The 15,306-nt window shown below is 35.7% G+C and overlaps 2 protein-coding genes across 5 annotated transcripts; both read left to right on the top strand.

Annotated features, from left to right (window-relative positions):
• The first annotated feature begins 705 nt into the window (after positions 1-705).
• On the top strand, positions 706-12,276 carry LOC131602230 (uncharacterized). 4 transcript variants are annotated; one of them, XM_058874278.1, is made up of 12 exons: positions 706-1,807; positions 1,966-2,230; positions 2,304-2,556; positions 2,736-4,326; positions 4,565-5,908; positions 6,137-6,495; positions 7,118-8,841; positions 9,682-10,123; positions 10,243-10,411; positions 11,058-11,161; positions 11,466-11,557; positions 11,640-12,276. In XM_058874278.1, the coding sequence occupies exons 3-12, from the start codon at positions 2,360-2,362 to the stop codon at positions 11,714-11,716; spliced, it is 6,099 nt and encodes a 2,032-aa protein (XP_058730261.1). In that variant the 5' UTR covers positions 706-1,807; positions 1,966-2,230; positions 2,304-2,359; the 3' UTR covers positions 11,717-12,276. The 4 variants fall into 4 exon arrangements, with proteins under 4 accessions (XP_058730261.1, XP_058730262.1, XP_058730263.1 ...); XM_058874279.1 differs by having other exon boundaries at positions 706-2,230; positions 11,640-11,734; positions 11,842-12,276; XM_058874280.1 differs by having other exon boundaries at positions 706-2,230; positions 11,640-11,734; positions 11,808-12,276.
• Positions 12,277-13,200: 924 nt separating this feature from the next.
• Positions 13,201-14,814, top strand: LOC131602233 (uncharacterized). The gene has a single exon (XM_058874291.1). The coding sequence runs from the start codon at positions 14,229-14,231 to the stop codon at positions 14,607-14,609; it is 381 nt and encodes a 126-aa protein (XP_058730274.1). The 5' UTR covers positions 13,201-14,228; the 3' UTR covers positions 14,610-14,814.
• Positions 14,815-15,306: the final 492 nt, after the last annotated feature.

The raw sequence follows: 15,306 nt of genomic DNA, 5'->3' as shown, positions 1-15,306 counted from the left end.
GATGTTGTGTGATGAAACATATTATCCAATCTATAAGATTCATCTAAAAAATGTGCACGAGTAATTGAAAAAAGGGATGATGAAATTGGAGAAAGATGATAGACAATGCTAAAGTTGAATCAATTATTTTTAGAATTTCGAATGAGTAGATAAAAATTAGGGATGACAAACAGGCATGTCTGCTTTGTAAAAATTGTAATAAAACGGAAGTGAGACGAATCATACTTTAGCGTACGTGTCTAAAACTTCGACTCACCCCGCGGAAAATTGAGAAGGGACAAGGCAGATGTGCGAGCCTTGCATCCTTAAAAACCAAAAAGTTGCAAAAAAATCTTCTTAATACTCGCGTCCGACAAAACCAAAGCAGAAAAAAACATATATATTAAAAAGTACGAAACTAAAACATTAACACACTCCATAAGAAATTGCACAAACAAAATAGACATGTTCAATGAGTCGAACTTATTTTGTCATCCTTAATTGAAATATAATAGGGAAAATACCCTTTTCGTCCCTTAACTTTGTCTCGGGGTCCATTACGGTCCTTTAACTTTTAAAAAGTTCAAATCAATCCCTTAAGTCTAAAAAACGGAGCATGTAGGTCCTTTTCGTCCAAATGTCAATAACGGCATTAACTTTTGCAAATGTGGTAGGTGACATGAAATTCAATTTTTGTGACCGATATTAGTGACAGAAAATCAGACACTAAATGAGAATTTATGAGTTTTAATATATTCTTATCTTCTTCAAAATACCCTTAATCTCATAAACCAAAACCTGCATCAAAAATCATTGTTTCATAAACAAAAACCATCCTGAAACAAAAATCGTCATGTAATCTTTCGCCGGAAGAGAAGAAAAAACACACACAAAAATGAAACCTTCTGAATCCAGATCCCATCATCGTCGCCTCCCAATTCCACTTTTCCACTCCTTATAGCTTCCCTTTTCCTCAACTGCGATCTAATGATTCCATTGCATCGCTTCAATCCCAATCCTACAAATCCTTCTTCGCATACCCATATACCGATTTCGACATCGAATCAGGAACCACCACCCAATCAGAAAACCCAAAACTTCGATGCTCCACCTGCAACAACCAAACTCGAAAGCCACGACAACAGAGCACGAACAACTTAATGAAACAAGCGACAATCTCGATGGCGATGACGACGATGAAGAAGCCAATCAAGATCTGAGTCTCAGAGTCATGGAAAAGGCCTTACGAATTTGATGGGTCGAGTCAGATAATTTCATGGGAAGTGATGGAGGAAAAGCAAACAACGAATTTGATTGTGGACTATGGCGATTCAAGTGTACGTCTTATTCTGTGTCTGGCTTCTTCTAATTTTATAAAAGATGGAATAGTTCATGAATTACTGAGTAATGAAACCACCAATCTTCAATCAAATAAGAGCTCAGTCTGTTAAGGGAACAATTGAAAAATAAGGTGAATGAGTTTATCGGAATTTGCATGAAGCTTCAAGATGAGAGTGTTACAAAGAGCTTGGAGATTGAAAAATGACAAAAAAAGTTGGTTTTCTGGAAAGTGAATTTGGAGGTCTGAAGGGTCATTTGGTTTTCGAACAAAGTGATGGTTTTTTCCGTCACTAAAGTTGATCTAAACACGTGGCATTTCACATCAGCATATTACAATGTCACTTAGACGTTTTTTTTACTTTGACTAACAGACTCAGACGGAAGGACTAACATGGCGTTGTTTTAATAGTTAAAGGATTAATTTGAACTTTTTAAAAGTTAAAAGATCAAATTAGACTCCGAAACAAAGTTAAAGGATGAAAAAATGGTATTTTTCTAATATTAATATTATGATTTTTCTTAAATGTAGCAAGTTGTTGAGAAATAACTCAACTCATGTGTGTTGGGCTAGAATTTTTTTGACTTTTTTATTTTTCTAGTACATCCTTTTTGACATTTTAAAGTAGGGAATTTTTTATTATGCAGAAACCACTAAAGTGGTGCACCATGCAACACCATTTTAAACCATTCGATCACACAAGTCCACAGATGTTATAATAGATTTATCATACCAAATCACTATCCTTCTCCCTCTCTCAACTCCATCCCTCCCTTTTGTTCTCGCCGCCACCTCACTTTATTGCACTCATTGAACGTACACCTTGTCTGTAGCCGTTCGTGTTTCGCCGCCGCCGCCTCCGTCGTGTCCCTCCTTTCCTCTCGCCGTCTCCTCCGTCTCTCCGTGCTTCAGGTTAGTTCAGTTCTCTGCATAACTGATTTTAGTTATAAAAGCTTAAACCCTTAATATTTTGATTGCGCTGTAGGGTTTATCATTACACCTTAAATTCAGAAACCTTCCTAATTCAAATAAAACTCGACAATGACGAATTCGGAAGCTAATGCAAAGTTTCAAAAACGTAAGCGAAAGGAGAAAATTCATGACCAAACCGAAAAACCTTCCAAACTGCACCGTTTGGAGTCTGCTCAGAAGCCTCAGGAGCCTGTGAAATCTTCCACTCCATGGAACAATCTTCAATTAATACTGTGCATTCAAGACAGACAACTTGATCTTCACAGGTTATTTTCAACCAATTTTAATTTATATCTTGAATTAGGCAACAAATTTTCAAGTAATTGAATACTTTCAACTGTGTGTTTTGATTTTTTATAAACAATTTAATATGAATTCTCTCGCCATATAAACCATCCATGAGAGGCTGAGACTTATTTTGGGTGCTTTTTGTGTGTTAGTGCAGTAAGGTCAATCAAGCATTCAATTTTGTGAGTACTATGGTGGGTGATGATGCTGACATTGATCAACATTGTGAAACTGTTAAACTACCAAGACTACTAGGTTATCTTAAGGATTGGATCCTGACAGTGTTGTTCCCTCCAAATGGGAAGGAAAACTGGGGTGAAGGCAAAACACCCCAGCTTGATGGAATTGATGCATATATGGATGTTGGTTGTTGGGAGATTTTCAAGTTCTGTCTGCAGGAGTCTTTGAAGCTTCGTGTCTCTTTGAATATGTCGCGGAACCTCCTACAGACTGTTCAGTTTATTGTCAAAAATGCTCTATCTCTACTAGAGGACTTCTCCACTTGTTCAGAAGAAAAGTTTAAACTATACAATACTGCTCTTGATTGTATTTCGTTGGTGTTCTCATCGCATGGCGGGTTGTCAAATGAAAATTTGGACTTATGGGTTGAAACAACGGGGGCAGTGCTTGAGCTTGTCTTGAAAGTGTATGGCAAGAATCTTGATGGAAGCTGTGTGGGTGCTTGTGGATTCCGTTTTTTGTGGTTGGTGCTTCAGCCCTTCTCCAAATTTTTGAGGGTCCATCCAGCTAGGAAAGGATTTCAGAATTTTGTTGACAAACTTCTTGAACCATTGTTGCATTTGTGCGGTGAGTTGCATCTTCCAGCTAATAGAAGTGATCCCGTTTGGACAGGGAGATTGGTGAAGGTGGTGGAAGAAGTTATTTCTCATGGACTTTTTCATCCAGTTCATATTGATGAATTTTTAAGCTTACATGGTTCAGAAAAGTATGCCGCTTCATCTGATGATAAACCAAAAGATTCAAAAGCAACTATTAAGAGTTATCATAGACATTTGTTTGATGTGCTGAACAAAATTATATCCAAAAAGAATGCTATTGCAATGGGTAGCTTAGGTTTGATATTTCGCTTGTTTGCCGATTCTGCGAGAAAGTTTAAGGGAACTTCAGTTTTGCATGAAGGGAGCAATACAACGGAGAAAATAAATGATTCAAGGCCACCTGTGCCAGCAGAATCTTGTAGCTCCAATAATATTTCTGTAGATACTCAAAAATCCCTTTTTAATTTTTTGGTACTGATTATGGAGCCTCTTTTGCTCGAGATGAATGCCTATCTCCAAGCTAAAATAGATGCCAAGCTCCTTTTTTGTGATCTTTATGGTATACTAAAGTCTATTGGTAATTTGCTTGCTAGTTTTATGCAAGAGAAAGTATATGTGAAAACAGAGGACACATCTGGAGGAGCTTGTCTCAATTTCTTGAAGAAAATATTTAATACATTGGTAGCTAGTTCCACTAGTATACTCTGCTTATCCAATTATGATACAACTAATGTGACGGGGATGGAAACATTTATTTTATCCGCTAACGAGATATTAGTTGCAATGGGCTACCTTTTGGAAATTGAGTACGAGGTTATTGGAGAAGATTTGGTGAATTTATGGCTTATTTTGTTATCATACTCCACCGTCAATTGCAATATGGCAAGTGCTTTTGATCAAAGCTCACTATCTTCAACTATTCCTGCCTTGGGATGCCAAATAGTTAATCTCTACAGTCAACTTCGCCAGGTCTGTATCCAAACTCTGATCACTGTAGAAATTAATGTTTTAGAGTTTCGCATGGGTTTGTCCTTCTCATGGTTTCATTACTATATTGTGTGTCAAACTGTCAGTAACTCATACTAGTTATACGTATGATCATCTGGCAGAGGGAAGGGAAATGATGTTCAAGGAAAGTCTTACAGAAAAATGTTATAGTCACGGTTTTATTTAGCTAACGTCACATTTTGTCTGTTAAATGATGTAGGTGCAAATAGCCATTCTAGCATTGTGCAAAGCGCTCAGGCTTATGACTTGTGACGGTGATGCTGAAGAAAGTTCTTCGAAGTTATTGACATTTCTGTCTAAGAATGTTTATTCCGAATCAGTTGAAAGACTGTTATCTTCACATAAGTTCATCCACACTATTTATAAAGCCATGGAATCTATTCCAGAAGGGCAAGTGAGTGGCTTTATTAGACAGATAACAGGTGATATATCTGAAACTCTTAGGTGGATGAAAAACTGCTCTCTATTGGCTGATGGGAACAAATTGCGAATGATTAATCTGCATGCGGAACTCTTGGGTAGAGGGCTCTCTAGACTGTATTCTTTAGTGCTTGATTCAGCCACTATAACTGAAGGCAATAGCAATCTTGTTGGAGTTGCTGTTAAAGAACTTATGTCATTGTTGCGTCCCTACTTGAGTATTCTAGTTGTACAACAACCAGATACTATTTGCAAGTTTTTTTCATCTATACTAGGAGAAACTGCTGATCGGGCTGTTGGAAAGGACAAAGTTTTCAAGAAATTTGGCAGGTCCAGCCAATGGGTCTTTGTGCTCTTTTTGCAATTGTTTTTGTCCAGCCGAAGCTTGCTTAGGCAAGCAATCAGCCTTGTGTCTCCTAGTCTATCAAAAAAAATGTCAGCCGAGATGGGGGATTACTCAGCATATTCTGCCTTTGAGTTGATGGAGAAGACTGATGAGATCGACATTGGTTTCTTCTCGTGGATTACCCAACCTTCTGCTTCCCTCCTTGCTGTTATGCAATTAATTTCAGACTTCTATCTAAAGTATGGTTTCAATGAGTGTTCCCCTTTGGTTTATATCTTTCAGTCTATGGCTCTTCAGAGGCTTGTTGACTTGAATAGGCACATTGTATTATTGAAGTATTTGCAAAATAAGCTTTATAGATCACAAATCAAGGCCCTGAAGGAAGAGGCTGCTGGACTTACTAATTTTATTATGGAAAACTTATCGTGTGTGTATCAATCCCCGGTCTTTATTTCTGATGATGTTAAGAGTGAAGATTTAGTTTCTGTGGCTCCTCAAATCAACAAATGGAACCAGGGAATTTATGTTGCTAACAAAAATTCATTGCCAATAGCCATATGGTCAAATCTCTGCAAAAATGTTGATATTTGGGGTAATCACGGTTCCAAGAAGCAGTTGAAAAAATTCTTCTCACATTTACTTCAAACTTCCCTTCATTGTGTATCAAGCAAGTTTCAAGAGCCAGACATGCAAGATAACTGTAAGCTACTCAAGAGAGTCACTTTGCCGCATATATCAGCAGATCTTCTAAGTGATTCAATTTTGTATGAGCTAAAGGTAATATGCTTAGATTATGCAGAGTTTTTTTTTTTTTTTGGTCGCAGAGACACTCATGTATTATCTAGTAAAGAATTACATATTAATCTTTGCCAGTGTTTGTTTCAGCTTTAGTTCTGATTTCTGTAAACCTGAATTTGTTTATTTATCGATGCTTTCGTTTCATGCAGTATTTTGCTTAAGAAAACGACTATATCCATAGGTATTCATTTGGTTTTATTGTTTTAGTTTGCCCACAGGAATCTAGCCACAATCTTTTGCAGTGCTTTAGAGAAATCTGTATTACCACTGTTTAGTAATACCACATGTACTGCTGTCGAGCTTGGGTCAGTACCTAACTGGATTGAGTTTTTAAGGGGCCTCGACAACTCAAAAGAGATTCCAGTTGATTGTTCTGCAGTTAAAATGCCGGTCGCTCATTCATGTGATAAGCTTAATGCTGATATCAGCAGCAGTGAAAATGCCTCCCCCCTTACCATCAAGAGTTTCACAGATTGCCATCTTTTGCTTAATCTATTAACTTTGATGTCAGATGTCAATACAGGATCATTTTCACATATTGCGTCTTGTATTTTCAACCTTGAAAGGTACAGTCATCTTTGTGCTGGATACAACCTTATTGTCTTTTGTATGTGTAAATAAAAGAACAAATTGTATTACAGAGTAAAAAGTTCAATTAGTGCTGAGGATAAGATAGCTCCTAAAACAAAGATATTAATTAAAAGAGAGTGTGAATGAAAGAGATAAAAAATAATGCAAAAATGCTACAAAAGTTTCTGATTTTGCTGAGATGGTAAATGGGAATTTTCACGCTATAAACATAATCCTATCCTATGCCATAATTTGATCAGTTACTTTGAATCCAATAGCTCATTAAAACTAGTCCTATTATCATTTTCGACAACTTAACTTTGGGAATAAGACATAAAATCAATGCATCCATGCTTCTGTTCTGTTCTGTGTTATATGTTCAAAAATAAGAAATTAATTTGATGAAAATGCCAAACAACCTCTGTCCAAAGAAATTTTCAAATTTACTTATTATACACCTTGCTGATGAAAAGGAAATCCAAATAGTTGTGATTTGTGAGCCTTTGATAAAGATGTCTTAGACATATTTAATTGTTTGTGCCAATGATTTCTCTGGAGCATAATTTGTGAAGTGCTTACATTATTAATTCTCAATTTCTATCTGCATAATCTTTGCAGGCTTCTTGTAAATGCCTTGGTATATTTTCAGAGCACCGTGTATCGGGACTATTATTGTGAGTATTTGAGGTTATTTGTCTCTTGCCGGAAGGCCTTAAGATATATATTAATGGGTTTAAGTGAGAAGACAGACACCATCCGTTCCTCACCAAACTCAGTTATTTCTGAAAGTTCGTATCCTGTTTTGTGGCTTTTAAAGTCATTAACTGTGATTGCTAGATTTCAAGAGGTATTCTCAGCAGAAAATATTCTATTTAAATCTCTGATGTTTTCTTTAATGGATCACACTTCATATGCCTTGTTGGGCATTGGAAAACATCAATATATCCATGCTTTTTGTTTTGATAAAGAAGATGAGATACCTTGTGAAGAAAACTCTGATCACAAAATTAGCCATGCAGAGAATCATTTGCTTTCATCTTCTCAGCATGTAGATTCTTCCAAGCTTGAGGCATTGAAGTGTTTAACCTTAATGGCTGAGAATTTGAAAGAGCTGATGCAAAATTTGCTTGCATCTCAAAAGGGTATTCTTTGCCATGTCAATGTGGGTCATGATCTTACTTTCGAAAACATGAATAGATTGTCTTCGGCAGTTTCATGCTTCAATGGAGTTTTGTGGGCCCTAACATCTGCCCTGGGTCAAAATGTCGAAGATAGTGGTTACAAAGAAAAAGTGTTGATGTGGAAACGTGAACATGGCTCAGAACTAAATAGTTGTATATTTTCTTTTGTGGAAGTTGTTAACTTTTTAATAGACAAAATGCTCAGTGAGAATAATCAACTCTCCGAAAATTTACACGATCACCGGAATTTTGAAAAGCCAGCCTTCAACTTATGCTCAGTTTCTAAGGCAAATGGCTCGGCTGGAACGCAAAAAGAATCTAAAACGGAAGCTACTTGCTCCACTTCATCAGCAACTGATAATGTCTCAAAAAGTGACAGTGATGTTGAAATAATGTCAAATCCCAAAAGTGTAAACTTTGTTGCCAGTGTTTTGGCTAGGGATGATTCCCCTGAGCCACTGGGTTTGAATAAACCTTTGTTACAAAGCTTGATAAAAGGTGATAATCCAGAAGTAGCTTTTTTACTTAGACAACTGTTAATAGCTTCATCGTCTCTTTTGAGGCTAAATTTGCAGATGGATGATTCGTCATTGCCTTCAAGTTCTCTGCCTGCATTTATTGAAATCTCACAAGTATTGTTATTAGAATTTACTGAGATGGTTGGGGTCCCACAACAGTCTGCTTTTCTTTTGTTAGACGGTGCTCTCACCTATCTGAGAGAATTAGCAAGTTATTTTCCTTTTACAGATCCTACCTCATCGAGTAAAGTTTATACAAAATTAGTACATATTCACATGAGGGCAATAGGCAAGTCCATATTGTTGCAAGGAAAAAGGGCAAAACTAACGTTGCACGAAAGACAGTCAAGCACGAAGACACTGCATAAAGGACCATTTGAAGCTTGCTCTTCTAATGAAATGCACGACTTTTGCTTGAATGAATTGAAAACTAGGCTGCGGGTGTCATTTAAAGCTTTTATAGAGGGGCAATCAGAGTTGCATCTTTTGTCTACTATACAGGCCATTGAGAGAGCTCTAGTTGGATTAGAAGAAGGATGCACTGCAATCTATGGCATAAAAACAAACAAAGATGGGGGTGAAATTTCAACAGTTGTGGCAGCTGGCATTGATTGTTTGGACATGATTCTCGAATTTGTTTCAGGTATTAAGAACATCTGCTGAGGGCACATATATGGCTTGAAAATAAAGTTTTCATTTCATTGTATAATTAATGTTTGCAAACTATATCCCTTGAATATCCTTTTGCCATTCTTAAAGCTAGTACATAAGTACTGCATTTTGATTCACTTCAGAAAATCTGAAATAATATTAAATGGTTTTTTTTTCATAGTTTTACTATTTTTTTATTCAAAAAGGATTCAGCACTACGCACACGTTGGGTTATGAAAGTCATTTGTTGATTGTTGAATAATTATGATATGCATCACATACTGATGGAGATGTAGAATTAGCAGGGTAAAATATCTTGCTGATGACAGAGTATAGTGAATATTGTATTCAAACAACAATGATAACCAAAACCTTTTCCACTAAATGTGTCACTTCACACATCAAATGCATCATAATATCCTATCATAAATCAAACTTATGATATAATCTTCCAACACATGTTATACAAACACACAGGAATATTATTTATTATACCGTTTCTGTTCTCTAAAATTTAACTGTCAGAACTCAGTTCTTTCTTGTATTCACTTGTTTTGCTAATTTACCCTAAATTCTCACTCGTATGTTATCTATAATCGCTTTTTGGGAATCCTAACATTGTCTGCAGCTTTCATATTTTATGATACTGGATTCCCTATTTATAATCCTTAATTGAAATACCTAGATTATCAGATTGACATTGGTGCATTTTATTGATTGCTTCTATTCTATCAATATATATTGCATGTTTAATTGGTACAAAATACGGTCAGGGAAAATGCATATCTTTCTTTTGTTATTCTCTGACCTTTTTCTTCTTCCTGTTTTCAAGGTCGGAAAAGCCTGAAGCTGATCAAAAGACACTGTCAGAGCTTAGTATCTGCTGTTTTCAACATTATTGTGCATTTACAGAGCCCACATATATTTTATGTTAACATGAGATGTAAAACAGTTGCCGGTACTCCCGATCCTGGGTCAGCCATTCTCATGTGTGTTGAAGTGCTAACTACAATTTCAAGGAAACATGGTCTTTTCTCAATGGATGTGTGGCATGTGGGTCACATGTTACATATCCCTGCTGCATTCTTTCAGAATTTCTATCAACATAGAATTTCTAAAGCTTCTCGTCCTTCAGATTCAATTATGGTCTCAGAAGAGCAAAGTTCTCATTCAGCAGATGGAGTGAATTTCTGTCATGTAGATCACCAATTCACGATTAATCTATTTGTTGCTTGTTGTCAACTATTGTGTACCATTATAAGGCATCGTCCAAGGTATTATTATTTGACGTACTTAATAAGTTAATAGCATCTCTGTGCATTCCACTGCCTTATTATTGTAATCCCAACATTTAGACTCTGCATGATATTCTGCTTGTTTATAACCTTTCCAGTGAGTGCAAACAGTGTGTTGCCCATCTTGAAGCCTCTGTCGCTGTTCTTCTTAATTGCTTGGAGACAGTTTTAGAGAACAACAAATCGATGGGGAATGAAGGCTGGTTTTTGTGGGAAGTAGAAGAGGGAGTGAAATGTGCTTGTTTTCTTCGAAGAATATATGAAGAGGTATGTACGTCCATATTATTTTGCATCATTTAATAATATATTTTGCATTCCATTTAATAATTTTCCTCGTTTCAACTCAAATACTCTCTGTCCTGCCTTTTCAAAGACCAAAGCTTATTTTAATGCATAAAGAACATAAATTGCTTTTATGTTCTTGCTTTTGTTGATGTTAATTTTGACAGAGGCAAGTGGGATTTGAAGTGGGTCAAATTTCAAACAGTTAATGTGATGTGATACTATGTATATATCAATATACCCTTGCCTATTTTTACACTAATAGCAAAACTAACACCGTCTAGTAAGTAAGTAGTCATGTTAGTGGCTTGGAGCTGCCTATTTCAGCTTGCTGACATGAAACACCGTCTAGATGTTGCTTGTAACAGGCTGTTGTAGTTCCTAAGCCCGTATTCTTCTTAAAATCGATATGGCATATTACTTCACCAGCTAATACTTGTTTTCTGTAGTCATTTCTTATCTCTCGAAAATCAGTTTTGTTTTCTTCTTATTTAAATGGATGATGTGTTTACCTTCTTGGTTTAGCAAATTGTGAAAACCTCCAAAAAGGCTCAGTCTTTATTTGACAAATCATGTATTTGTTTCTTATATTTGGTTGCTTACCCAGTTTGTTTCTATGATCATGATGCAGATAAAACAGCAAAAAGATATATTTGGTCGGCAATGTTGTCTATTTTTATCCAACTACATATCGGTTTATTCAGGATATGGTCCCAAGAGAAGTGGTATCAGAAGGTTGTTTATTATTTTTGTTGTTTACTCATTTCTTTTTCCCGCCATAGTTTATCTGTTGCAGGATTACACTTTTCAATCACTCAGATACCCTGTTTCTCTCCCCGACTTTCACTCAACTTTGTCATCTGAGTTTCTCAAAATACAGATATTGATCTATGCATTTAAGTTTTTTGTTGCCCGTATTTTGAAATGATTAACGATAAAAAAGTATCCATAGAAATGAAATTTGGTAGGCTCTAGCTAACTTAAGAAAATTTAGCCAAATAACCTTTCAAATACTAATTATTCACACCATTATTTGCAGAGAAATAGATGAAGCTTTACGGCCTGGTGTCTATGCTTTGATAGATGCTTGCTCTGTCGATGATCTTCAATATCTTCACACTGTTTTTGGAGGTATGCATACCTTGACTTAATCAAATTCTAGAAAAGCAATTAAAAGAAGAATCTAAATTAAATTTTTTGTTTCCTTTTGTAGAGGGACCTTGCAGAAGTACCTTGGCAACTCTTCAAAACGATTACAAACTCAATTTTAAATATGAAGGAAAAGTGTGACCTGAAACTCTGTTGATGGTAAATTTTCGCGCCTTCATTTTATTACCACACAGAACGCATTCCACTGAGACTGATAACTTAATTTTTCAAGTAATATTTAAGGAAAGCCAACTTTGTTCTTGTAGGGAACCGTGTTTGTCAATTTTGCATCTTGTGACAAAACTAGCTTTACAACATTCCGGGTGGCCATTTTACAAAGTAATATTTATTGGGTTGTGGAAGACACATTATACTGAGGAAATTTCTTGCGCCATTCATGTCGCTAGGTTCAGCTGTAACAGTTCAACAGTCAACACTATCATAGATAATTATTTAACTGTTTTTTGTAATTTTTCAAGCGTAGTTTGAAGATAGCTTGAACTAAATTGTCCAATTTTTATGGTCGGCTAATCGAAAGTAATAGAAAGTTTTGTGACAATGGTACGTAGTACGATAATTTCGGTGACAACATTAGCAATTCAGATATACAGAAACTGGTTGACTTTGATTGAAGTTTATGATATCTGTTGTGTTGAATATTAGGTAATGAGGCGTATCAACAGCTGATTTCCTGTAGGCCACATGCTTCCAAATATGATGTAACATTTAATATCCAATAATTGATCTTAGTCCCAACTGTTTTTTGGACGGGAATGAGCTCTGATATTAAAATATTTTTCCTGTTTTCCTATATATTGACAGTGATAAGACAAATTAAACTTCTACACTCCGTAAAAGTCATTTTTACGAATCACAGGATAAATAGTGAGTCGGGAATTTGGATTTACCTTTGGTTAGTTTATGTAAATAAATAGTTCAAATGATAATCTGCGCTATAATTATTTTATGTTAAAATTGGAGTATTGGAATCCCCCACTTCATACCAAACGGCAAACACTGCCTTAAGTCAAATCTTCTATAAATGCTACAATTGACCCCACCATTGTTTATATGTGATGATAGTATCGTCTTTCTCACGGAATGTGATAGCTTAACTAAAAAGATAATATTAAATGAACAACTACCAAAAAGTTGTGTGGTGGGCAATAATGTTATGAATAATTTTCTGTTCTTGTATAGATTCCACCTTATTTTTATAAAATTCCATGTTGATATGGTTGGGGCAATTCCCTTGTCATCATTGTATGCTCCAAATTTATCATTGTGAATCCCTTCTATAAACTCATTCTTCCCATTTTCTGAGGCTTTTTATTCAAATCCCCTGATGGGTTACTACTATTGTAAACCCAGGGCTAATGATGCTCATACTTCAAATGTTGTTCTGATCTTGGCCGTGGCGTTGATTCTTTTGGCTCTACCAAAGCTATTCTCTGGTGAACAAGAGGAAGAAGCTGAAGAGGAGAGTGGTTCCTCACCTTTTGTACTACCAATAATTGTATTACTGATCCTCTTTCTGGTGTCCTGGTTGGGAAGCTCTAGAAAAAGGGTTTGTGCCAAGCCAACATACTGTCGCTGCACTCATGCCTGCTACTGTTACCGGTAGGCAATGTTTGTCCAAGAGCTTGGTGGTGGGTAATGGTTGAATTGTAATTGTGTTCTATCACCTCTTATCTATGCTTGTAATTTATGAGTCTGTTCCATTGTTTCCTATCAACTATAATATAATGTTATATTTTATATGGTTGTGTTTTCTTGCTTGCTTGCTTAAGCATTTCATGATAACAATTTGTTGAGGTTTTGACTTTTTGGTGTTAAACAAGTTACAAGACAGAGGTTTTTCAGGAGGAATGCATTGATTCTTGTATTCAATGTGTGTGTGTGTGAGAGAGAGAGAGAGAGAGAGAGAGAGAGAGAGAAGGAAGGAAGGAAGGAAGGAAGGAAGGAAGGAAAAAGTAGAAAAATAGATTTATTTTATTAGTAGGTAATGGTGCAATCAATAATCACCACCCAGCATCATAAAGTGGCTCATTTACCACACATCACCACAAATATGATAGATATGTGAACCAGTCTAAAATGATGTCGGCATATAAGTGGATTATACATTACTTGCAAAAGTTAAATTCTTGCAGCTGTGGTAGGAAAGCACTTGGATGAGTCGGCTGAAAGAGACAGCCATGTTGCGTTAGAAATGTAAATAGTGTTGTTGTGTAGGAAGTTATCACTTTTTCTTTTCTAAAACCTACTGTAGTAGGTACAATTCAATAATCTGAGTAGGAAATGGGGCAAAGTGACATCAAAGAAAATCAAACTTTTTATATGCTTTTATTTACGGTACTAATTTGTAATGTACATGTAATTATTGGCAGTAACAAACATGTTTATACAATTAGTACTGTTTATATGAAAAGTCGTGTATCATTAAAGGTCATAATCAATAGTTAATATAGCTTGAAAAGATAAACAACATTATCTTGCTATATATTATGTCCTCCTACAACACCATTCACTCCTTTTAAGGAAAGAAATCCTGAAACCTCTTTTTGAATTTTCTACCTGCCAACACAACACTATCTCTAATTCTTTGACTTACTATATATCAGTGGTTCCTTAAAGAAAACCATAAAACTCAATGGCCTATGAAGGGAACAGAGGTTCTTCTGTTTTGGATGGATTCACTCTGAGTCCTCTACCATATCCTGTTCTGTTAATCTTAGCAGTGATCTTCATCTTCCTTGGTAGTTCATGGTACTTTTCTTATGAAGAAGCTGTTGAAAATGCTCAAGAACAATTGGGTTGGGTTCTATTTGCCTTGCCAGTGGTTCTTATACTTATAGTTTGGTTGTTATCATCAATGGATGATTCAGAATGGTTTTCTGTATGGGGCAGGCGCAGGACAACCTACCAAACTCCCTCAGAAGGGAGCTCTCCATGGGGTGTGGCTGCCTTGATTGTTGTTTTGTTGCTATTGGTGCACTTTCAATCTTCTTTTCTTGATGGTTGGTTTTATTGATTTGTAATCTTTGTTTTACTTGATTTAGGTTGGTTTGGTTTTATCTGTTCTGTTTTTGGTTTCTATTGACTATTATTAACTATGAACTATGAATATGTGATACATATCCTATAGTCTTGTTTGTAACTATTTAGATGAAGAAAGGAAGGTGGTGTCATGAATATGCTTGTCCCTTTGTTATGAAATCATGGAGTTTCTATTACAAGTCTTATAATTATCCTTATAAACTCAATATCAAATTAAATAACATTTTTACATGACATATTCAGCACAAATAGTTAACAAAAGTACTATAATGTAATTTTTAGTAAACTTTCAGACAGTGACATACAGAAATTAGTAAGGATTGTTACATATCTAAATAAGTTTGTAATGGGAGAGCCACAACAAGCTAATTACAATGCCAAATATCACAAACAAATGAAGAGTTGGCGAAGGAGGAGAAACAAGTGCCATGTTGTGTTCTTCTGTGTATCCATGCTTCCATTCTGCATTCCTCTTCTTGGAGAAAAACCACCCCATGTGAAGCTTTCTTTATCTCACTCAGAAAAATAGACTATATCATGAACAATACATTAGGACTATGTTGTTCTCTAAGGTTTATATAAGAGGTTATGAACTTCTTTTGCTTCTAATGTAAGGTTTTGGTTTTAGCATATATTCTTTGAGTGTAAGTAAGGACCTATTAACATATATT

This window comes from Vicia villosa, linkage group LG5, assembly GCF_029867415.1.
Source record: "Vicia villosa cultivar HV-30 ecotype Madison, WI linkage group LG5, Vvil1.0, whole genome shotgun sequence".
Taxonomy (NCBI): domain Eukaryota; kingdom Viridiplantae; phylum Streptophyta; class Magnoliopsida; order Fabales; family Fabaceae; genus Vicia; species Vicia villosa.
Note: the sequence above shows the minus strand (reverse complement) of the source record. Positions and strands in the feature narration are given on the sequence as shown.